Source organism: Mus caroli, chromosome 14, assembly GCF_900094665.2.
Source record: "Mus caroli chromosome 14, CAROLI_EIJ_v1.1, whole genome shotgun sequence".
Taxonomy (NCBI): Eukaryota; Metazoa; Chordata; class Mammalia; order Rodentia; family Muridae; genus Mus; species Mus caroli.
This window is the reverse complement of record NC_034583.1, coordinates 56,147,322-56,172,481: the sequence shown is the minus strand read 5'-3', so window position 1 is coordinate 56,172,481 and position 25,160 is coordinate 56,147,322. Positions and strand designations below refer to the sequence as shown.

Sequence of the window (25,160 nt, the reverse complement as noted above, 5' to 3'; positions counted from 1 at the left end):
ACACTCCAGAAGAGGGCATCAGATCTCATTACAGATGGTTGTGAGCCACCATGTGGTTGCTGGGAATTGAACGCAGGACCTTTGGAAGAGCAGTCAGTGCTCTTAACCTCTGAGCCATCTCTCCAGCCCCCATCCTACTTTCTTAAAATAAGGACAGGATTGTGAGATTTCACTGCCCATCTAGTCTATAAGACAATAAATGTCTTCCAGGCAGAAAACATCCTAGAGGGCTCTCAATTGAAATTTTCCCAAAAGAAGAAAAATAAAAGCAACCAAATGTTAGTAGGAACAATTCTGTGTTTCCATCTTTTCACTGCTATGAGTTTCAAGTGTGGGTCATTTCTGAGCTAGTATTTGCAAAGCAGAGTGAGGGGGTGTGACTCTTGTGCTGTTCCCTGTGAGCACACATCGGCCAAGCCCACCACAGTGAGGGTCAACCAGCACGGTCTGTGAGAGAATGCTGAGTATCTCTTCTAGGAGCTGCTAACAAGTCCGCCGTGTGTCTGGGCAGCTCCTAGATACCTTTAGATTTACATTCCCTGAGAACGGCTCCTGTGGGCAACGATTCATTCTGAGAAGAAACTAAGGGGTGGAAATAAATGGGAGCAGGGAGGCTTCAAAGAGACACCAGAAGGCAGGACTCAAACAAGAAATGTACCCAAGTCCAACACTGAGTGGCCCCTTACCGAGGTTGCTGCAGAACTCGCCCACCATGCCGTCCGGGTTGGCAGTAGGGATCTGTGTCAGCCCTGTGAGAATCAGAACGTCACTGTTTTTGAGAGAAGCTTGGTCCATGGGCTAAAAGACAAAAGAAAGCTCTAATTAGAACTTATGAACTGTGCAGGGACCAGGGCAAATGCTGCTCTTGCTGTGTCTAGTCCAGCAGCAAGCTCTCCCACAGGGAGTAACAGTCCTGCTATGATTGGCTGGCCACACCATATCTGGCTGCACAGAACTGGACATTTAAGATCACTCTTTCCCTATCTATACGTGTTTTTCAATCACAACTAAGGCTTCCTATGTCTACAGTGCTGCCCTCTTCAGAATGCCACGCACATGCATTCTACATGGTTTTAAACTTCAATATGGAGCAACCTCGAGAGTGTGCAGGACAAAGCTGCTGAGCTCACTTCCACAGTTTCTGGTTTGTTTCAAGGTAGAGCCTGAGAATATGCATTTCCAGCAAGTTCCCAGGGAATGCTCCTGCTGCTTGCCTGGGAATCACATGTGAACTGAGTAGCTGCGTTCTCAGAATAACTGTGAAGCACAGGAGGCAAGCACATGCGATGGGAAGACAGAGGCAGGGTGGGTTGCCTGTATCAAGGGTAGAAGAACCAGAAGGAACACTGGGTTAGAAACTTAGTCCTCTTCCCAATTCCACAACTAGCCTCATAATTTGAGCAAGTTCCCTATGACATGGGACAGTCCTGACCTACCTCCTTTAGTTAAGTTTTGTGAGTCTTGGGGGCTCACACGCTCTCTCTGCTTGTAAACTGTGAACCCCACTGGCACACGACAATGAGTTAGTTCTTTAAGATGTTGGATTTGAACTGTGATTATTTCCAGAGCACTTAAAAACATTCTGCATAAACTAGGATTTGGTTGGAAGCAAAGTTGCAAGAACTGAGAGGCCGGAGAGTCCACAAATGTTTTCATCTTGTCCCGGAAAGCCCTGGGCCACATGCTTCATGAAAAGGTCTCATTCTACCTTTCCATGCCACAGTCTACTCCCCAGCAAAGAACGAACACCCAAACAGAGCAGCCTAGCAAAGCTTCAAATCTAGACTGCCACCTTTGAGTATCCGTAACTCTTAAAAGATTCTGCTTTAACACTGAGTATGGGAATATGCAGGCACTGGCTTCACTATTTTGTTAAGTAACAAGGTGTGGTCCTGTTATAAACTTCTTTAACGGGGCACAGAGGGCTCAGTGTGTTACAGGCAGTGTGCGACTGGCTTCTTTCCTCTCCTCAGATACTCAGTAATGTGTCTAGCAGCCCTTTCCCTTCCTGGGCAGAATGTCTCTGGTCCATACTTATGTTTCCACACTGTTTCCACAAAAGGAAGGAAGTGTGTGCTGGTTGGGGCACAACGGTTTTTACGGTAGCTATGCAATAAGCCTTGGACTGTTTCCTGTATATACAGAAGGAAACTGAACTGGTGACAAAGGGGACCCACCAGTGCAGTAAGTGGCATATTTGGCTTAAGACAGCAACCGTTTTTATATATACATTAGACTTCTCTGAGATGAGGTAGACTTCACAGGACCCCAAAATTTCCTGAAAAGGTGTATATGATTCTGCGTGCCTTTGCAGATTTAACTGGTGGTCAGAAAGGGCCATGACCCCTAAAAGTGTAAGAACGACTGATCCAGAAGAAAACACAGTGGGGACAAACCTCTGAGCCTCACCCATCAACACCATCTTTTGAAAATGAACACCCACAAATGGCAGGCAGTGCCCTGGTGTGAGGACCACTGAGCTGGAACCACTACAAGATTCTTGGTGTCCCGGTTTACAGATGTTTGTAATTTCAGCCCTGAGCAGAGTTAGCCTCATTGACTCCCAGAGCTCCAGGACAGATACAGGCTGTAAAGACTTTAGTGACACCTTCCAATGCCAGGTGACACTTCAAATGTCTGTCCTTCTCCAAGGCAATGCAGGCATTGCTGGTGTCAGCAACATTTGAGGAGTGATAAAAACACAAACAAAAAACTTATCTTGCTCAGCTCAAAAATTAAAAGCACCTCACTGATGGCTATACACAGATGGAGTAAACTAGTAAAAACTCTACACTAAGCGGGCTGCAAAGAAGATTCAGGGTTAGGAGCACCAGCTGCTCTCCCAGAGGACTGCAGTTCAGATACCACAACCTACACAATGACTCAAAATCCTCCACAACTCTAGTTCTAGGGGATCTGATACCCTCTTCTGACCTCTTCCGGTTACCAGGCCTGCATGTAGTATCGCCTTTTATGCATATAAATGCATAAAATAAAAACAAAAACAAATATCTAAGGCTAGTGAGAACTGTCTTTACCTAATTTGTTCTCTAATAATTAAATTTTTTTGTTTGTGACAGAGTTTCTCTGTGTAGTCTTGCTGGTCCTAGAACTCTCTCTGTAGTCCAGGCTGGCCTTGAACTCATGGAGATCTGCCTGACTCTGCCTCCCCAATGCAGGGATCAAAGGCATACACTACTGCCACCTGGCTAACTTTAATTTTATAAGCACACACTCACTTATAAAATAACAGGTTTGACTGTGACATTTCCCTTCACATGTAGAATCCATGTTGATCAGATTCACTTCTCCTCTGCCCTCCACGCCTTCCCTCTTCTGTCCAAACAGTCTCTTTGTCTTTCCATTTGACTTCTATGTTTTTGTGAGTACAAGTGCAGTGGTATGTATGTACACACATGGGCACATGAAGGTGTGCATGCCTGTGTGCCCATGTGCAGAATCCAGTAGTACAAAGAGAAAAGCATAACTGGGAAAGGGCTGACGAGGACAGAATGATGTCTATGAACAGGGTGGGCAATAAGAAGTCATCAGCCTGAAACAGGGATTTGCTTTTGGTCATAACAGTCCTTATAGAAGACAATGAAGGCCAAGAGGGCGGGGAGAATGCAGAACAAGGCCCCTAAGGTGATCCACTCTTAGATGTAAAACAGGATCCAGCCAGAAGCAAGCCAGTGTGCAGAAGACTACAGATTGACATACACAGGAGAAATGGCAGCCTGGTTGAGAGAAAGTGAAAACAGTAGTCAGCAACAATACTGGGAAATCTCAAGGTCCTTTACAAAGGTTAAAAGCCCTACAAATGAAATTGTTAAAGATTTATTGCCTAAAAAAGGAAGAAATACTTCCCCAACCATAAACTACAACTCTGCCCTCCAAAACCAATTCAAACCCCACACTTTGGTGCGCTCCCCCATTCCCTAGCCCTGGACTCTCAGTGGACTGCTGGTCTTATAGTAATATTGTCCTGCTGCACTGTGGAGGAAAGCTCTTCCCCTATCAGAACTCCTGTAAAGGGCACACCCAGCATCTTTTCTTCCCTTGCCTCTTTAGACACTCAACTGCTAAGGGGTGGGGCTTAGGGAACAGCTTTGACTCAAGGAGGAAATTAATATATAAACACACACAGGAATGCACTTAGGCAGCACACATTATTTTTGAGAGAAGGAAATACTCTGAGGAGAGAAGGTGTCCACACAAATGAGACAAACAATGGAGAAAGACACAGAGGCCAGCCAGCTGTGATCCTCGTCAGACTTCCGGGGGTTGGGGGTGGGACCCTGGTAACTGAGCCAGAGGCACCAAAGATTCAGGGACTTTGTACCTTAGCTTTCTTGTGGCCCTTGTTCCAATTATATGATGTTTAGCATTCACTGTGGAACATCTACATCAAAGTACCAACAAACAGCAACAAGACTTTTGGGAAAATTCAGAAGAAAATTGTCAACAATCTAAAATCAAACCAACCAACCAAGTGGCCACCTCAGATCTGAACAACAGTTTTCAGGGCTTTACATGTATAATATTTTTCTTTAGATTTATGGGAGGAATACACATTTATAAGAGCATGAATGAGACAAAGATATAAACCCTGTCTAGGTGCTCGCAAGCCAGGAACTGATGAAGGGAACACAGCAGATACCCACATCATGTAACCCATTCAGTTAAACAACCACAGCCTTGTCAGGTGCAGCAAGATGGATGTGACTGGGAACAAACTGGGAAGAGTACATTAGGAAATTACCAGCTACAGAAATGCAGACGGCAAAGTACTGCATGTTCTCTTTCATGTGCCGAAAGAGAAAACAAGATAGATAAATAAATGATCCATACCCGCCCCTCACACACAAATCAAAGAGGACAGTGATTATAAGGCACTGGGAAGAGGAGGTGTTGAGAACGAAGGAACAATGGCTGGCTAGGATCAGTATGCACCTCACACATGTGTGGAAACAGCATAGGGAAATACATTAGTATGTACAATTAATTGTGCTAACAGCAACAAAAACAAGAATTAAAAAAAAAAAAAAAAGTCCTGCCTAACCCAAGTCTATCCAGACAGAGTGGACTAAAAAAACTGTAGTAACGTATCATTGGGTTGTTTAAGGAACGAACAGTGTGGAGCACGTTTGACCTATTTCAGACGAACCACCAAGCACCACACACCAAAATTTAACAGTTAAACAATAAATGAGAGTTTTTCAGATTTACAAAGACAAAATGGGTAAAGCAACTGAATTAACTATAAGATATAAGGAAGGAGATAAATGGCAGAATAAAGAACAAAAATTCATTAATAGTCTACAGGTCACATGATTATCTCAGACTGGGAGAAAGCATCAAAAATGAAGACTAGAGGAGAAAGTGTTTGATAAATAGGTATAAATCATAATGGATAGCATCTAAGAGACTGACAGCAAAAGCATCGTCTAAGGGACTGCAAAAACACTCCCTTTAAAATCCGGCACATGACAAGGACTGCAGCTACCATCACTTGGTTAACATCCCACCATGGAAGTTGCCTTGCTAGGCATGGTGCCCGAGTGGCAGTGCTAGAAGAGCGAGCATTGAGAACACGTGCCCTTCCTTCTTGTTCAGGACACTATCTGCTGGGGTCCCAATTTTCTTCTCTCTTTCCAGCCATATTTACACGAGATTGTTTTTCTTCCTTTCACAGTCTACTGGTAAATATTTTCCTGCAGATTGGTCTCTGGACTCTGGACTTTTATTTATATAATTAAAGAAAGTATGATGATTCTCCAGTTTGTTTCTAGACTTGCTGTCAACCCAGGTTCTGGCTGTATTTCTAGCTACTATGATATATGATAATGATAATCCATCTTTATCAACAACTTACTTTCTTTCACCTTGCCAACTCTTTGTCAAATGCATTATCCTATTACCCCTATCCTCAATGCTGTCCACACACAGAATATTTGACTTCATTTTTCCTTCTCTGAAGACAGTGACCATCAATAAATGCTCTACATTTAAAAAAAATCATACTGAAGTCTGTATTTATTTATGAGCACATGTGTGCACTTGTGGCCTGGTGAGAGGACAACCTGTGGGTCCTAGGGACTGACCTCAGGGCATCAGGGTTGGCAAACAGGCACCATTACCCACTGAGCCATCTTGCTGGCCCAGCATAAAGGCTTCTTAAACTAAAGCGTTGCCAATGTTCTCTTAAAGCCACCTCTCCTCTCCTGCCGCCTCTGGCTCAGGGAAAGGCCTCTTTCCCTGTGTTTACAGATCACTGCACCAACTTGTGTGGTGTTCCTTTGGTCACAGGGGCTCCAACCCAGCAGACTAGAGGACAGCAGACTTTCTCTGAAGTTTACCTTTAAGCCTGCCATTATAGCATATACTTATCTATAAGTGATTCACAGACAAAAAGGTGTGTCTGTAACCCAATAAAACCTTTTCAGAATAAGTACTGGGCCAGATACAGCCCCAGAGCCACAGATAATTGGCTTCTACTGTAGAACATCATGCTTTGTTCAAACTAGAACTTCTTTATCCCCACTTATTCAATACAAACCCAACAACACTGGTAAAGGAAACAAAATCTATTTTCCCCCTTTGTTACATATAGCACAGGATACCAACTAGAGATTAAAACCAGCTATTTAGGTGTGTTGCTCATTATTCTCAAGACCTTATTTTCCCTTTAAATTTATGGCCCTTGGAAGGACAATTTACTGGAAATTACGTCAACAGTACTGTAAAGGTTTTGATCTAAGCAGGACAAATCAGAGCGGCTGGCAGCCAAGTTACCCTTCTGTCTTTTAGGGCAGAATACATCAAGAATGAAAGCAGCTGCCAATAAAAAATTTTGATTCAATGAGGCAGACTGTGATGACACTGATGGGATTTTGATCTCAATAAGCGGGAAGGGCCCAGAGTTCTGCTAGCTACAGGAAAACACGGGGACTTGTCTTTTCCAGACCCTGAGATAAAGCTTGGTTGTAAAAGAATGTATGAGCCAGGGTAGTGGTACATTTGTAATGACAGTATTACAGTTTTCAAGGCTATCCTTAATTATCCAAGCTTAGAGCCAACCTGGGATACATGTCCTGCCCCCACAGAAAATATGAATAAAAACGGCAGATTGGCAGTAGCACCTGGTGTTTCAAACAGAACACAGAGTTCTTTTACCTATTTGAAAATAGAGTATGCTAGCCAGCTTGAGTTAGCCATCCTGTAAGATGTGTGTTCTATGTATGTGTACACATATAAACAAATATGTTTAAATTATACATTTATCTGTCACAAATACAGCAAATACTTCTGTGACATGGGAACTTTCTGCATGAAGTATGGCAAGCATTAATCCCACGAGGATAAGGATTCCTATGTACCCAAGGAAAGCAATTTTGTGACAGAATGAGGAGGCTGTGGTATGGACCAAAGCAACCGTCAGGGAAGGGGCAGAATTATGAAGGAAGCAGAGGGTCCAGGTTCCAGGTCTAAGGCAGAAGGGTCTGTGATCCATGTCTAAGTTTCACCTTCTGTTTTATTATGAAGACAGCAACATCTTAAGGTTATGGTCATAAAGTAACACATTTCAAAGATAAAATACTACAAGGACGTCCACAAGTTATCTATATGTTCAGCCACTGGCTACCTAATCTCAACCACTCTTCCTTTACAAGTTCAAAAGGGCCAGGGTTTATAAAATAAGGAGTGAGTTCTCTACAAATACCCAAGGATTAAATATTATATTCCTAACAATATATATATATATATATATATATATTATTGTCAAATATAACTGTAATGCATGATTAACTTAAACCTCCTAATAGCAACCCTTGCACATCAAAATACAATGGGAAGTGGTTGTAAGTTATTGTATGCCTTTAAGCCGAGCACTTGGGAGGCAGAGGTGGGTCAATTCCTCAGCTGGAAGCCAGTCTAGTCTAGACAGTGGGTTCCAGGCCAGCCAGGCAGATCTACAGGGTAAGACCCCATTTGAATAAAAGAAAACAAAACATACAGTAGGCAGGGCCTGGGAAGTGGCTCCTATAGCATAAGCATGAAGGTCTGAGTTCAGATCCCTAGGACCCATTTAAAAAGCTGAGTCCGACGACACATGCCTGTGACCTATCTGAGCTGGGGTGGAGACAGGTGGATCCTTGAATCTCACTGGCTAGTCAGTCAAGCAAAACTGGTGTCCTTCAAGTTCACAAGAGACCACATCTCAAGGAATCAGGGTACAGATGGATCACACAAAGACACCTGGCCTTGACCCTTTTCTTTATACATATGTACACATATGCCCATGCTAAGTGTACACACACACACACACACACACACACACAAAGAATGAATAAAAGATCCAATCAGAACTCATTCTGATCTACTAAGGCATGTGTGACCTGCCCCTGCCCCTTCCCTGGCTGTGCAGTACCTTGCAGCCACAAGGGCTTTCTCTGCTCTTCAACAAAGCCCTGCCTGTCCAGCTCCAGGGACTCCATGAGCCATCTCTCTAGGCTTTGCCTCACATTTTAACTTGGCTCTTTAATCTGGGCTTCAAGTGGACTGTCCAATCCAAACTATCTCTACTCCCCTACAACTAAAGCCACTGTGCCGTCCTCGGGATGTCTACCTCAGTCTAAGCCACAGCACTCATTTATCTACTCATCTTTGTCCCGGTCCCGCTCAACTGAAGACAAGGCTTACCAGCTGAGACCTTGCCTAGTGCTCACTCAATCCTGATGCTGAGATCAGGGCCTGATACCTGCACTCAGTATGTATTCAGCAGTTAGTATGTGCATCAGGCCAGAGTCTTGGAAGGACCGGGAATCATCACCCTAGAGGTAACCTTGAGGGCCACAGAGCTCCTTCTGAAGAAAGAAGACCCTAAACACGGGGACCTAAACGGTTCAACGCACTATCCTAGACTATCTAAGATCTAGAGTGTCATAGGAGATGAGGACGGCTTGAAAACTGTTCCCAGTACAGCACTAGAGACCTGCTGAATTTGCATTAAATATCTATGGGTTGCTGGTGGTTAAAAGATAACTTACCTGAGGGTGTGTGGTAAGCAAGGAGGATCCAGAGACGTAAGATACTTTCTCATAATGTGACTGGATAATCCAGTTGGAGCTTCCAAGGGCATAGCCAGAGCTCAGAGGGGTCACTTGGACAGCACCAAATAGCTCCTAAAAGAACCACACAGAGAACATGCAGCTGTCGGCAAGCTAAATGGGTTTAAAGGGGAAAGCAACACAACTGTCCTTATTTAAAGCAAACTGGAAACAGACAGAAATGATGGTGGCTGTGCTGTAACAGAAGCAGTCTGCGGTCTGCCACCTCTGTCACCAGGCACGGGGGCCCAGGCATTAAAAGACAAGTTAGGAAACAGTCAAGACTCAAAGACCAGTTTTCCCTTTCCACCTTAGGTTAGGTTCCAGTTCGGAGTGGCCTCAGCTGCAGGTTAACAGCAGCAGGAATTCTTATCATCAGATCAGCTCTCAAGTCCCCCTCGGTAAACCACTTCTCTGTTTCCGATTGCCACTGCCTCAGATGGGAAAACTTATGTCTGGTTTCTCAGGAGACAGGGTGGAGCAGCTGCCTTTCTCCAGACTCACCAGCTAACCAACTGAGTTCTAGGGGGTCCAGGGAATGGGGGCGATGAATGAGTACCCCTGAAAAGTCTGGAGAGTGGAGAATCTGCCTGCATTCTTTCCCTGGCGCTCACACAAAGGAGACAAGGTGGCTTGGAAAGAGAGCTATGAGAATCCTCCAGGGACTCAACACAAACGGACAGCACTCATGAGAACACTCACGATTTTCTGGGAATATCCCACCAGCTGGATTTTACTGAGGGCCGAGTTCACCTCCTGCATCGTGTAGCATCTTCTCCAGGTTGACACTTCCACTGCATCCTTGAGGGGAGAAGGCAGCAGCCTGCAAACACAGCACAATGCCAATCACTAGGTGAGCATGCCACCACTTAATAGACATTGCGAGCAATATGACCACTTTACTTAAGTTGGGCAATTTATTGCCATAGGACTATTCAGGGGTCCTTTAATAATCATTATTTATATAAGGCCAGTATTGTTGTCTCTTTCTGATTCTAATAATTTGAGTTCTTGCTTTTTTTTTTTGTCAATCCAAGATTGTCAATTTTATTAATAAAAAAAAAATGTGTAGTGAGTGGCTCAGAGGGTAATAGCACTTGCTGAACAAGCTTGATAACCTGAGTTCAATCCTGAAATCTACGTAAAAAGCTGGAGGGGGTGGTAGGCATGCATAATCCCAGGACTCTTACTGTGAGAAGGGAAAGGAGACAGGAGAATGGGCAGGAAGCTCCCAGCCAGCTAGCCTGGGGTGTGGAGCATAGTGGTAGAAAAACGAGACCCGTGACTTTTAAAAGTTGTCCTCGGACCACTTGGGCACCATACCATGCACACACCCACACTTTCAGATGTATACATGAAAATATACACACACACACACTTTAAACCTTTTTGATTTTGTTGTTTTTCCTATTATGTTTTTATTTCCATTTTATTTATCCAGCATGTAGTTATGATTTTTAACATCTATACTGATAATCCCCACAGTCCAGTCATTCGCCTTGGTTTGTTTGTTTACTTTTTTGCCTTTTCAAGACAGGGTTTTCTGTGTAGTCCTGGCTGTCCAAGAACTCAGAGACCCACTTCCCCCCACCTCCCACGTGTGGGATTAAAGGTGTGGCCACCACTGCCTGGCTTCACATTTATTTTTATTACTGATAAACTGTATCTTCCAATTTAATTTTTGCTGTTTGTCTTACCTTATCTTTCCATTACTGCTTTCTTCTGGGCTAATTTCTGATGTAGCTTTTAAATTTCTTTTCCATCATTTTTAAAGTTATTTTATTAATAGTGTTTCAAGGTTTTCCATATTGCAAGAGCAAAACAGGAACAATAGACCTTTCAGGTTAAGGCTTCTGTTTGCAGCTAAGACAGTTAAGAGTAAGTTCCCTTTGTCTTATGCAGGTTGAAATTTCTGTTTGTAGTTAGAGAGTAAATTCCTGTGTTAAGTCCCTGCAAGTTAAGGTTTCTATCTGTAATTAAGAGTAAGTTCTGTTTCTTAGATCTAGGTAAACTACAAAACATGTTTTTCACCCCACACTAACCTTGGGACCCCATTCCCATGATTCCCTTCCCTCTGTTCCTTCCCAGTTCCTTCCCTTCCATTGTACCTTTCTAACAATGTAAACAGCCAGCCCTCTCTGTGAACACTTATCTCTCTGATAAAAGGGAACTCAAGAGGAAGGCAGGGGCAGCTCTCAGAAATCCTGACTTAGGGAAAGGCTGGGCAGTCCCAGGTGTAGCCCAAATAAAGCTTGCCTCAATAGAACAATCATAAATTCAATCTTTCTTTTCGAAATTTTCAAGTTCAATAATATATACTTAAAATGATTTATTTCATTTCTATTTTTCATCTGTATGTGTGAATAACTGATTGTATGTGCATCATGTGAGTGGGTGATACCCAGAAGAGCAGAAGAGGGAGCCAGATCCCTGAAAGTGGAGTTACAGGCAATGTGGAGGCTGGGAACCAAACCCAGGCCCTCTCCAGCAGCAGGTTCTTTTAACAATTGATCTATCTCTCCAGCCCTTAATGACATATGCATCCTAACACAGAACATTTCTACTTGAACTATATCTACCCCACCCCCCACACACACACATAGTGCTAGGGAGTCTCAGGCCCTTACACACTGTGTATCATGCTCTGCCTCTGAGCTCTACCCCAGACTAGGTGTTTCTACCTAAGATCTCACATTCTCTTTCCTGTTAACAAAAGGTAAATAAAATAAACTTCACCAGTGGGGCTGAGAAAAAGAGTGAGTTTAACACTGGTGAGGCTTGACATAAAGGGGAATAAATATGACCTGTGTGCCCTTTAACACCACCATCAAAAACATTCCTTGATTGTTTTAAACAATATTTTTATATTGTTTAAAAATATACATAAGGAATTATCTGGAAGATTAACTTGTGTGAGCCTGACTGTAAAATCTAAGTTAATGTGCTCCCGATGAATTGAATGTGTGCATTAGGCTCTATTTTCTTCCAAAACACACTGAGCAGCAGAGCATTTCTCTCTCACACACACAAACACGCACAGCAACACACCCACCCACCCTCCTCTGTACTCTAATGGCTCCCCCTATACTCAGGGTAAAACTCAAGGCTCTTAGTCATATTCTACCTAGATTACTACGAGATGATGGAAAGATGGGAGTGACATCCAGTCATGCCTGGATTTCAACTCAAATGTGCCAAAATGACAGGTACCAAGGCCAGGTAGCACATGCATTGTCCCTCAACCCAGAGTGAGGCTCTGAGGAATGGAAGAGGCTCTGATCTCTCTCTCTAGGGTCTTGAGAAAGAAGCCAAGCTACTACCCATCCTTAGTTCCTCCTTGAAATTCCCACCACCAGGGTCCAGTGCTTGTGCCTCCCAGGGTCACCTTCAAGGAAAAATAATGACTTCTCCCTTGGGCTGCATGGGAGCCAGACTCCTTGACTGCAGGCCAGAGCTGGAAGGTTATAGAGGGCGTGGCTAGAGGAGCAGAGTGCAGCCCAAAGCGCTTCTTCCAGGTGAGTGTGCACTCCTGCAACTGGCTCCATTCTCTAGGAGACGTAAGAAGGCACACAGAAGGCAACACCCACAACTACTCGCCCTGTGTGCGTCTCCTTACCCCCTGATACCTGGCACTTCTACTACCTTGAAACAGCATGAGCTTTCTCTCCTGCTAGGACTGAGGTCTGTAGCAGCTCTGTGAACACGGTCACTCTGCTGGAGATTCAACAGTCTTATGTCAGTACACAGTAGGAGGCAGGGTCTGAATCTTAAGGGAACATTTCAAGCATAAGGATGAGAAGTATCTACCATTTTTGTCTTTGGTAACCCAGGGTCTCATTTTAGGGAATCTACTAGGGTCTTTTAGGAAGGAAAGCAAGCATTAAAGTTGTTTAAAAGGCTTGTGAAAACCCAGACATATTTTCAGATAAACTTACAAACAGCAACTAGAGAAATGGCAGACAGCACTCTACAGAGAAACCTCCTCTCTGTGTTTCTGACAACAATCCATCAGAGCACTGCGGTGAGGGAAGCAGGCTTGTTCAGCATGTCGTTCCTTTTAGTTTGACTAATATATACTGAAATAGCAAGGCACCTTTTACCTGATTCTGTCACATCACAGACGGAGTTAACTCCCTTCTCACTGTTGTATATGCTGCACCTAGTACTGAATACAAACAACACAGACACATGCACACAAACACAGGCACACACCATGGCTATCCCCTGAAAGGAAAAAACCAGCAATCCTAAATGCATCCTCTCTGAATCCACCTGCATGAGAGGTTAAAGGTCACTCTAACACAGAGTGAGGACCACAGAGAACACCAGACAAAAGGTCACATGAGCACACCCGGAAACTGAGTAGTCCAGTGAACTCTGGCTTCAGGTCTGACTTCCTGGATTAGGGTTTTGTGCCAGGTCACTTTAGACAGGGCTCCTCATGACACCACTAGCCTGTATTTAGCACACTGGATATGCGCCTCCCTGAGCATGGACCACGTGCTTGCTTCTCATGAACAGAATATGAAACAAATGATGGGAGGATTCCGAGAGACACACTGCAGAGTGCTCCCTTTCTCTTTTTGTGTTTTGCATGCTCTGATGAAACCAGCTGCCATGCTGTAAAAAGTTCAACTGATGGGCACACAGGGGAGGGACTTGTGGGGGGCCTTAGTTCAACATGAGGTGAGCCTGGGAGAGAGCCTTTCTAGCAGGACCTGAGTTAACCTGAAGCCTGCAAAGATGCAGAAATGGAAAGCTATACATGATGGTATCACACATCTGAAGTCCCTGCCGTTCAGGAGACTAAGGCAGAACTACTTGAGTCCTTGAGTTTGAGACAGGACTGAGAAATGCAATGAGATCCATTCCCCGACACACAAAGAGCTAGGCTTGTGTTCTACTATAGAGGCAGCATGATAATTCTCAACTACATAGGGCTTTTCTCAGGCATCCTCGAGGTCATTTTAATAAAGCCCAATTGTACAGAACTAAATTGGAACAGATTGCTTTTTATATCTAAGATGGACTTTCACTTCCTTTAGTTGAAATATTAAGCATTTACTTAACCACATTGCTTCTCTTTATCTCTAAAGTGAGGGAAACATTTCTTCCTTATAAACAACAGCAAATAAATGACATATAGTAAACATATACATTTCTTTTTCTTTTCTTTCTCTTTCTCCTCCCTCCCTCTGTGCCTCCCTCCCTTCCCTTTCAAGATAGGGTTTCACTGTGTAGGCCTGGCTGTCCTGGAACTAGATCTGTAGATCAGACTGGCCTTGAACTCACAGAGACCCACCTGTTACTGCTTCCCAAGTGCTGGGATTAAAGGTGTGTGCCAAGACCACTCAGCCAAATTAATTTTCCTCAGGCTCCAGAGGGGACTAGCTCAGGGACCCCTGGTACATACCAAAATCTGTGGATGCATTTCTAGAAAACCGCACAATTCTTGTACAGTCATATGCAAATTCTCCAATATACTTTATTATTCTTTAAACAATTAGAGATAAGTCTTGTCATGTAACTGACAGTAGACCTGAATTTCAGAGCTCAATAAAGCAATTTTCCTGTCTTCCTATGATGATGGACAGGTCTACTACACTTTAGGTAACCTCTGGTTTACTGGCCAAATAACAGTGTAATGTAAATGCACTGTAGACAGCTTTCCTGTCAGGGAATAATGCTCAGCACAGAAGTGATATTTTCCTGAATACTTTCTATTAGCAGTTGAATTCATGAGTACAAACTCCCGGATACACAGGACCAATTGTATGAAGCACACACCCACACACACAGTATATATCACATGTGCATATGTGTATGTCTAACACAGATACACACTAGTTCCTAATTTCTTTTGGATAGCTTATTCTAGAACCCTAGGTACTGTTTATGTCTTGTATATCTCAAAGTACCTGTCATTCTCTATCTAGAAATGTTTAGAAGTTCTTTTCATAAAAGTTTGACAACTACATTCTCACAAATAATCTAGGGACTTTTTTTATTAGCTAGGTAAAAGTCTAAAATTAGGGGTCAGTCAAATGTACTGCTCTTTGGTCTCTTTCTTATGTACAGTGGCAGGCTTTTACCAAGCTGGTTAGTTTTGTTCAGCCCATCACTTGCCCTAGGATGGTTTCTTGCTTCATTTGAACCAATATGGTCTACAGCGTCTTAACCCGTCTTAAGCTTTGAGGGGAGCTTTTTCACAGATATAGCCTGATCTGGGTACTTGGTAGTTACTTGTCAAGTGTGATCCCCTATCAACACCTACTCTAGCTTGCACTTTACTGTCCCTTGATGCTGGGTCACTCTGTCATATACCTATCTCCTAACATCTCCTTGGACCGAGCTTTCCCTAAAACTCCTATGTGTATGTGAGGTCACGCTTACGGCGGGGCACTTACAGACGCACTCAAAGCCATTAAGATTATTAGGTGATTTAGGATAAGTAGGATAAGGAAACCCGGAGGGAACTGGTTCTGTTTTTGGCTTTCTAATTTATCAAAGTCAAAATTTCATAGTCTAAATTTTTCATAAGTACTTCTAAAAGATTTCATCATTTCATTCTTTTCTTATCGCACTTGAGTGCCTAAGAAACTTCTTTCCTGGGCCACTGACATTGAGCCAAAGTTCCTGCTGCCTCTTCCCGCATCTTAGAAGCACAAGCACCAACCTAAGACCATGGGTTTTTGTTAAAGAGTTAAGACCTTTAGGCCTCCAGGGATCACTTAAAGGCAGACGATGAACACATTGATTGGGTTCTAAGTGTTTGCTGAACAAATGGACAGAATATAAGAGCAGAATACAAAGAACAGGAGAAGCAGGAACTGTGTCTACCCTCAGTAAAGACCACTTGACATCAGCACTGCAGGGATGGACTGCAGGGAGGCTTGCTGCTGTATACTGAGCTTATCAAAAACAAAGCCTCAAAACCACACATTTCTCAATATGAACCGGAACCACTATAATCCTGATTTCTGTTTTGGACCAAATTATTTCTAGAAAGAACAAAGGCGATTACTACGACAAAGCAAGCACCACTCGAGAGAGTGTCCAGATGATCTCTGCTTCAACTCTACAGTCCCTGAAAACACACAACTCATCTTTATAATTTGGCTTTTTAAGTGAACTTGCTCACTAGAACAGACTCACAGACAGATGAACCACACTAACTCTGAGCCTCAGTAGGAAGTAATAAAGAGGTATTTTTTTCTATCAATACCCTTGGAGTTTGGGTACCATGAATTGGTCCCTCAAAGGCGAATTTACTGACTGAAAAGGAAACAATGGGTCTGGGATCACAAGGCTCAACAGCCTGTGACTCTCTCAAAGTACAGCCATTCTGTGAGGATCTGCCTTAAAGAGCCCTTTCCATGGCTAACTTCTAAAACTGTAATGTGTGTATTCTTAGAGATAATTTTTATGTATTGTATATCATGTCTCAAAAAGCATGCCTGACAAAGTTAAATAGAGGCAAGTGTGGGTTTAGAAGCAGTTTCCTTTGTCCACTTGCTCTCAATAAAAAAGGCGGTATCTAAGACGAATTAGGGCTGGAAGGAAGGCAGGTGTGGTCTGGCTGCTATAAATGGACTAGTCACAATTTAGTTGTTGTGACAAAACACCATGGCCAAAAGCAACTTAAGGAAGAAAAAAAGTTTATTTTGGCTTATGGTTGGTTTCAGAGGGTTGGAGGTCAGGGTTTGTAGAGGCATGGCAGCAGAAGCAGGAAGCCGAAACACAGGAAGCAGAGAGACTAGGCAGGAAGTAGGGACAAGCCATAACCCTTCAAAGTCAGCTCCCATAGGTGAGCCCCAAGATTGCATTCCCTAAAGATTCTGCCCCATGGTGATGTACTTCCTCCATGGAGACTGCACTTCTTAAAGATTCTACAGCTACCCAAACAACCACGGACCAAATGTTCAAATACATGAGCCTGTGAGGGACATTTTTCATTCAAACTACACCAGGCAAAGACTATTTACAAACGCCACCCATAGTACCCACTTGGTCCATGCAACACCACGCAAGGTGGTTTTACAATCTTTTCAATTTTACAAATGAGAAAAGCAAGCCCAGAAGAGATGAACTGATTCAGCTACAAGAAACAGCTGAAATTCAAACTCTAGTCTGTGTGACCTCTAAGCCCATACTTTTCAAATTCTTCCTATTATATAGTTAGGCCTGATAAATTCCTCAGCAAATAGCCAAGGAATGTCAGAGCAAAAGAAGAACGGCTTTAACATGCATTTTAAAGTCTCCTGAAAGGTGAACCTTCTTCTGTTCTTAATTCCTTAATGCTTAAGAGATGATTATGACAATATCTTATTATTTTTATCTTTTTTTAAGTGCAGAATCTCACTAGTAGCTCAGCTTGTCCTTGAACTTTTCTTCTGCCTCGGGTCCCCATCTCTCAGCTGTTAGAAACACAGGTGTGCACCATCATACCTTGAAATGCCTTATAATGACTATTAATTATGACTAAGGATTCTAATCTTATAAACATTTATATTAAAAATACCAGATATCGGAGTAGTTTCTTTTGTGGGACATTTTGCTTTAAAAATTCTCATTAAAAAATCTAAGGGGAACCTGAGAAAATTCTATTGTGTGGGTTTTCCTTCCCTCCCAACTGCATCTTCTACACTATAGCAAACTGTAGTGCCAAAATGAAGACTGATGGTTGATGTCTTCTACATAAATTTTAGGGACATGTCAACTAAGGCAAGAAGTCGCACAACTGTCAAAAGCATGAGTAATAGGATTCTTGAATATGCATCCTAAGAATAAATCAAATGTCAATTCAAACCAACTCCAAATGATTTAAGAGAATTTGTCAGATTTTTTTTTGACCAATGAGCTTGAAGATGTTTAATTTATTGTTTTCTTTACTTGATGGCTTTATTACTAACTCAAGCTACTCAGGTGCATTAATTTCAGGCACTTGACCAAGATCTATTTTGAGAATCTCTATGTAGTTGGAAGTAAAATCTTCAAGTTCCAAATCCGACTCCCAGTGATTTGCTTGAATCACACAGGACTTTACTTTAACGTGTAAGTCAGTACTTTAAAATACATTTAAAAAACCTACTCATAAGCAGCCAGATTTGAGCTTCTTATTAAAAAAAAAAAAGCAAACCAAAACTGAAAGAAAAAAGGGCAACAGTTCACATTCCTAACCAGCCAAGACGCAGTGCGCTTCAGCTGCTCCAATACAGGAGTGTGATAACCAGTCCTGGCCTCATCTCATGCCTCTGTCCTAGGAAAGTCAGGGATTGCATCACCTGGGGAAACATGGTATATGAGAGGAACCTAAAATAACAGGCATCCTTCAGGACCAGCTCCTTCAGCTGACCGAATGAAGCACTCCTAGAACCTAACCAAGGTATAGCTCTAGAGCTCTGATGCCTGATGCCAGTTAAATAGGGAACTCTGGGGAAAAAAAGTCTAGTTCTTTTTTCTAAAACATATTTCCCCCCCGGGGTATAACAGCATGCTGCCCTCCTGTGTGCTCACACAGATGTGCTTACCATGTGTGGGAGGGTAGAACCACAGATTGATACCATAGGTCCTCTATTATTTTCTACCTTGTTTTGGGGACAAAAATCTCACTGAACCTGGAGCTTGCTGTGTAGGCTGGACTTGCAGGCCCCTAGCTCCTGGGATCTGCCTGTCCCTGCCTTCCTCTCCCACAGCAACGGAACACAGATAGCTACCGAGTGCTGAGGTGAGAAACCATCCTTAAGGAACCATCACCAGCCTCAATGAGTGCTTTCATCTTAATGCCAATCCTAATATTTGTGCTGAGTTTATTCAGGATAGAAAGAAAACAAAGCTGGGGTTTTTGTTTTATCACTTCTGCATAAGTAGACTATTCCCTTTGCCATCAATAACTAAGGTCGATCCTGTGTCTCAAAGCCAAAATGAAAGCCCTGGTCAAGGCCACAAGGCACACATTTGTCTCCAGCAGTATACTGTATCTCTGCTCCTCTTCCGTGGTACCCTTTCCTTTCTAGCCTTTACCCACCAGTGGTGAGCCACATTAACTCGAGAGATTTGCTGAGCATCTCCTGACTAATGGCCAGGCCCCTGACATTATGCTCGCTTCTCTCAAGCTCCATTCACACTCTTCCTAATACACAGTGACATTACTCTAGGAGCCAGTTATTTTGTTATATTTTAAAAAGAATGGGTAAGCAAGGGGAAAAATGCCTCTTTTTGTGCTCAAGGTCACAGAAGAGGCAAATTAAGACTCAGAACTTCCTAAGACTTGGCCCAGGACTTGGGAAATCAGGAACACTGACCTTTGAATACTGCTTCTGATGTGCCAAAACTATTTGCAGCTGAGTACATAAGAACATAAATAAACAAGAGGAAATACGTAAGGGAGACCAAGGCATACATGGTCTACTACAGGGAAAGAAAATACAGCCCCAAGACTCTTTTAAGGAGGCAGGTTGTCAGGACCTGGGGTCCCATGTGGTCCAGTGTGCTCGGGCAGAGAGTGGCACAGAAGAGCTGAGAAAAAGGCAGCTGAGACTGTAAATGTCACACAAAGAGGGCAGTACCACTGTTGGAGAGTGGCCAGATTCAAGGAAGCCATTCAAACACAGACAGGACACCTTGGATATGGCACACCTAGATGATTCGGAGACACCTGCACACCATCCTACCAACCAAGGAGACGTCCAGAAGATCCCTGCAAGACAGGAAAAAAGGACACAGAACACCTACTTCCATTCCCACCACATAAGGGGGGCTGCAGGATATGCCCTCAAACTACTGACCGAGCAGAGGGTGGAAGTGTGGACTCTATAGCCTGAAATCACCTAAAAAGTCAGAACCTGTCACTCACCATCAGATGACCCTGGGGGGAAGTTACCAACCCTCTCTGTGGCACTTCTCTCCTCTAAACTCAATAATGCCATTACTCATCTCATCAAAGCGCCAGTTCCTTCTGTAGGAACACATTTAGAACAATGTCTGGCAGAAAAAGCCATCCATAGGTTAAGTAAGCAGTGTGTACAAGGAACACATAGAGGTGATGTGTGCCTAAACTCTGGAACACAAAACATGACACCCCACATACACTTACAGGAAGACTGATAAAATCTAAGACACTAACATTCTGAGGCATGGTTGACTGCTATTATCATCATCATCATTATTATCAGCTGGGGACAAGGAAGTGATGGGCAGGACAGCTGGAGAAAGGGGTGGGATCAGAAATTCTCAGGAAGTCTAATGCAGTTTGACACCCAGGCTCTCCATGCTAAGAGCAGAAGATGGGACCAGGGGTGAAGGCAGCCATTGCTGGGGTTAGACACGACAGGTCAAGCTGACCGGTGTCCTCTATCGCAGGGCAGGTAAGAGTGCATGGGTGTGGGATCAAGCCACCTACATGCTCCTTCCATGGTATTTATTCTTTACCTTACCTCCCACAACACAGTCTATTGGTCCTTGCATGACACTCTACCTAAACTCTGGGGATGGTCACTGATCTCCCAATTTCCACATCCAGGGGCCTCATCTCCATTTTACTTGCTAGTTTCTTTAGCTACTTTTTGTTTGCATCTGGTTTCTAGCGCACAGCTCTTACATGGACTTAGAACTAGCTTATGCAGCCTAGGCTGACACAGCTTTTGGTCTTTCTACCTCCCATTCCAGAGTGCTGGGATTACAGGCACATGTCACCACCCACAAGCCTGTGCTTTTGGAACCTTCCTATGTCCTGGCTCTCACTCGTCTTCCTCGTCACTACTTTGCAGCCCCCTTTATGCTTACTGATCCCTTTAACCCCACTCAGGCACCTCCCTGGAGCTGCAGTCTTCTTCAAGCTCACTTGCTTCTGCCTTAGTTCAGACCTTTGTCTTCTGGGTCTGACATGGCCCCCTGCTGGTCTCCTTGTCTCCATCTCTGCAGGCCTCACCACTCTCATGTTGCTTCCAGAGTTCCTTTCTTCCAAACCAAATGTGGTCATGTCATTCTCCTTACAGGCCTCCCTACTAATGACCTGCACACACTCAATGGTGCAAGCCTCAACTTGAGGAGACTGTATAACCTCATTCCAACCTGCCCCTCCCTGTTTTCCTTCCCTACCCACCTATCGACACTGAATTTCTCACCATCCCATGACATGAAACCAGATACCTCTTCAACACAACTGTTGTGTGTGTGTGTGCGTGCATGTGAGTGGTTGTGGTATGTGCACGTGCATGTGTTTATATGTGTGGAGACATACAATGTGCACCTGTGTGGAGACCCAAATCTGAAGCCACCAGTTCTTCCCAGTCTAGCCAGAGAGCTCCAAGGAGCCCATTTCTGCCTGTCACGTGCTGGGCGTGCCTGCTCACTCTTGTGTGGGTTCTGGGGATTGGAACTCTGATTCTCATGAATGAGGAGAAAATGCTTTATCCATCCAGTTACCTCTCCAGCCCCCGGCTTCTATATAAGGAAATCTTTTCTTAGAGTTGATTCACATCATCTAAGAAATGTCCTCCTCAGCTTCCTTAAACAGCAAACGTTATTTTCTTATTTAAAAAAACGATTTATTTATTGTGATGTATGTGATGTATGTACTTGGGCAAGCATGTGACAAGGCACATGTCAGAGGCCAACCTGTGAGGTGTGGATCTTTCCTACCACGTGGGACTTGGGGATCAAATTCAGGTCTACAGGCTTGGTGGCAAGCCCCTTTACCCACAGAGCCCTCTTGCCATCCCTAGCTCTTTACCTTTTGAGTGTCAACCACACTGTGGTGAGGACTCTTTAGACAGTCCTGGCAAGCCCTGAGTGACCTGGACCATTAGACCCAGGCCCTCCATGGAGCCATGTGCTCCCAAAGCTCCACAGCCCCCATGAGGCCTGAGTGTGAATTAAAGAAGCCCTTCCACCTTCCACTCTAACCAGGTCTGTGCTGGAGTACAAAGGAGACCTGAGAAGCCCTGGAGCCAACAAGGAGAGGGCTGTTCTCACCGCTGTATATCCTTATTCTTCCACAAGGAGGCAGACTGGGCCTTTGGCACTCTTTCGATGAAATTCACCAGCTCTTCCATGAGAAGCCTGAGTTTAAACAAAGCATAAAGAACACTGAAGAACAATTTGCTGCTAACACTACAGCCGGGAATGGTGGATTCGCCTGCTTTTCACTAGCCTGTCTCATGAGATAGGCATTTTCAACTGATGTAAGAAGCTGACACATAGTTTGGGAATCAAAAATGCTCCAGTTAGAGCAGTGGTTCTCAACTTGTGGGTCTTGACCTGTTTGGGGGCGGGGGCGAGGGGGTATGAGAATGACCCCTTCACAGAGGTCATACATCAGAGAGCCTACATATCATATATTTATATTACAACTCATAACAGTAGCAAAATTACAGTTATATTAAGTAGCAACAAAAATAATTTTAGGGTTGGGGGGTGTCACCACAATGTGAGGAGCTGTATTAAAAGACTGCAGCACTAGGAAGGTTGAGAACCACTGGCATAGAGGGAGACATCAAGAACTAATTTGAAAGCTGCCCAAAAGATCTGCAGTGAGACAGACCTCTGCCATTCTGAGATAGACTACCCAAATACAGCTAAGGGAGCCCAAGGAGCACTGTACTCAGCTGGCTCACGGCTACACAGACATTGACAGCACCCCTGAAAACTAGATGATAATAGCTAGAAAATGAGCCTGGCAGCTCATCTCAGTAATCTTACCACTTGGGAGGCTTGAGGCAGGAAGATTGCCATGAGTTCTAGAGTAGCCTAGGCTACATAGTGAGTTCTAGGCTAGCCTGGGTTGCAGAATGAGACTGTCCTCCAAAAAACAATATATCCACCTTCCTACCCACCTAGAAATACATTTTCAATATCTGAATCCAGTTCATACTGATACAGATAACCAACACAGGGTAATATCCTCTCCTCTCTGTATCAATTTAGAGACAACAGCAACATAGACGTTTACTGGTAAACCCACGTAACATCCATCTGTTTCCCTAACTACGGTCTCCTTCTCGAGGCAGCAGTGCTGGCCCCAGCACCCCAAGATTGGAGGCCCAGGTTCATGCTCCTTGATTGCCATTGTTCTCAGACTACGGGACTTGCAATGCTTCCTCTCAACCAGGATGTTGTCTTGTTTTCCTATAATGGCAATTTTGGGTCCCTGGAATCCCTTCCTGTTTTTGTATAAGCTGTAGGTCACGTTTTCACACTAAAGGTTCTGTTTTATTTTTGATCACTAGCTCATCTTGTTGGGTAGTTGTAAGACACTAGAGTACAAGCTAACAGTTCATAGTATAATCAACCCTGGATATTGGATCCTGAAAGCTTTACCTTAAACTGGTTATTTCAAAGCAATACATTATGTGTGGATTTTTTTTCTTCAGTAATAATTTTCTTTCTAGGTTTTTTCCTTTCCTTTTCTCTAAGTAACTGATTCTATGGTAATGCATACCATCCGCCTACACTGTAGAGGCTTAGCTGGGGTAAGAAGAAAGGACAACCTTCTTGGTTGACTGAAGACTGTAATTTTTGATTTTAAGATTTATTTATTGTTGTGGATGGAGAGATGACCCAGTGGTTTAGAGCACTTGTTGCTTTTGTAGAGGACCTGGGTTTAGCTCCCAGCACCCACATGGTAGTTCACAACTACCTGTAACCCTAGTTCTAGGAATCCAAGACTTTCTTCTGAGCTCCACAGGCACTAAGAGCATGAGTGATACACAGGCATATATGTAGGCAAAACACACATAAATTAAAATGAATAATCTTAAAAAGTATGTATTTTTTCTGTGTATACATCTATGTGTGTGCACGCCTCCATATGCATGCATGTAAGCATGTGCCTGTAGAGCCGGGAGTGAGAGCCCCTGGAACAGGAGTTATAGGTGCTGCAAGCTGCCTGATGTTGGTGCTTGGAACCGAACCTGGGTCCTCTGCAAAAACAGCAAGCATTCTAACTGCTGAGCCATCTCTCTAGGCGCAAGACTGTTTACTCTTAAGTCCTTAAGAGTGCAATATTTCTTTCTGTCACCAGGGAAGGACAACTTAACAGCTTTAATTATTCTTCTTCCCTTGTTTTCTACAAGTTTCTATTTATAGTCCTCAGCAAATCATGAAAAAAGGGGATCTTTCCAAAGCAAAGTAATAAAGTATTTTCTTTTTCTTCTTTATTTAAATAAGCAAAGTTCTGTTGCTCTGACGCTTTCTGCTCTGGATCTTTGTGGCATCTTCCTAAGCCTCTGACCTCCTCAGTACCATTTACAGAGGAGCTGCCTATGAACAGCTATGCTGAAAGAAAGACCCGGACACTACCAGGGGTACCCATCTCTAGGCATCTCCGGTGAGCATTCCTGTGTCTAGAGAGTGGCATACTCATCTCTGTCCTGGGAAATAAAGTACACATTTCTGGTATCACACCCCACAGTGGCCACTGAAGGAGCTTGGCAGCCACACCTCTCACCTGCCGATCTGCATGGTGGGTTCTGTGGCATACACTGTGCCTGTGAATCCCGTGTGCTCGGTGATGTAGGGCAGCGCCATCATGCAGTGGTAGTTAGAGATGAGGATCACATCGACTGTAGACAGGTCTATTAGCTCGGTCTGAAGAGAAAGGGAGGGTGATGTGTGTCTGTGCCGGGGCACAGAGAGCAGCAGGACGGGACTGACAAATGATGCTGTCAGAATGTAGAGTAGTAGCTTTGCTTCTTCAGAATAATGAGGCCTTTCCCGCAACACCGCCCCCTCTCACCGTGGATGTGTCCTAATACTGACAGCTGACAGCCGGGGAAAACGGCTAGTCACGAGAACGCGGCCGGCCAGCTTACCAAGATCACTCTGCTCTATACATTTAGGAAACTGGTCTTCAAAAGGCAAATAGAGAGACAACTATTTTTTTTTCTTTTTTGTTTTAAGTTTTTGACTTTTCATTGTCTGGCTACCATACTCCTGAGATAGGTAACGAGAAAGAGAATTGCAGTGACTTCTTAGAACTCTACAGGGGTTTTTTTATGATCCCGCTTCTCTGCCTTACCACCTAACAAGCCTTGGCATACTCGGGGATGG

At 43.8% G+C, this 25,160-nt stretch overlaps 1 protein-coding gene across 1 annotated transcript in view; it reads right to left on the bottom strand.

Moving 5' to 3' along the window:
- Positions 1-25,160, bottom strand: part of Ints9 (integrator complex subunit 9) — a 92,519-nt gene that overhangs the window by 22,904 nt on the left and 44,455 nt on the right. The window contains exons 5-9 of the mRNA XM_021181570.2: positions 24,559-24,698; positions 22,086-22,172; positions 9,813-9,933; positions 9,051-9,185; positions 687-798 (exon numbers count right to left, since the gene is read on the bottom strand). Coding sequence (XP_021037229.1) covers positions 687-798; positions 9,051-9,185; positions 9,813-9,933; positions 22,086-22,172; positions 24,559-24,698 — 595 coding nt within the window. The remainder of the gene's footprint in view (positions 1-686; positions 799-9,050; positions 9,186-9,812; positions 9,934-22,085; positions 22,173-24,558; positions 24,699-25,160) is intronic.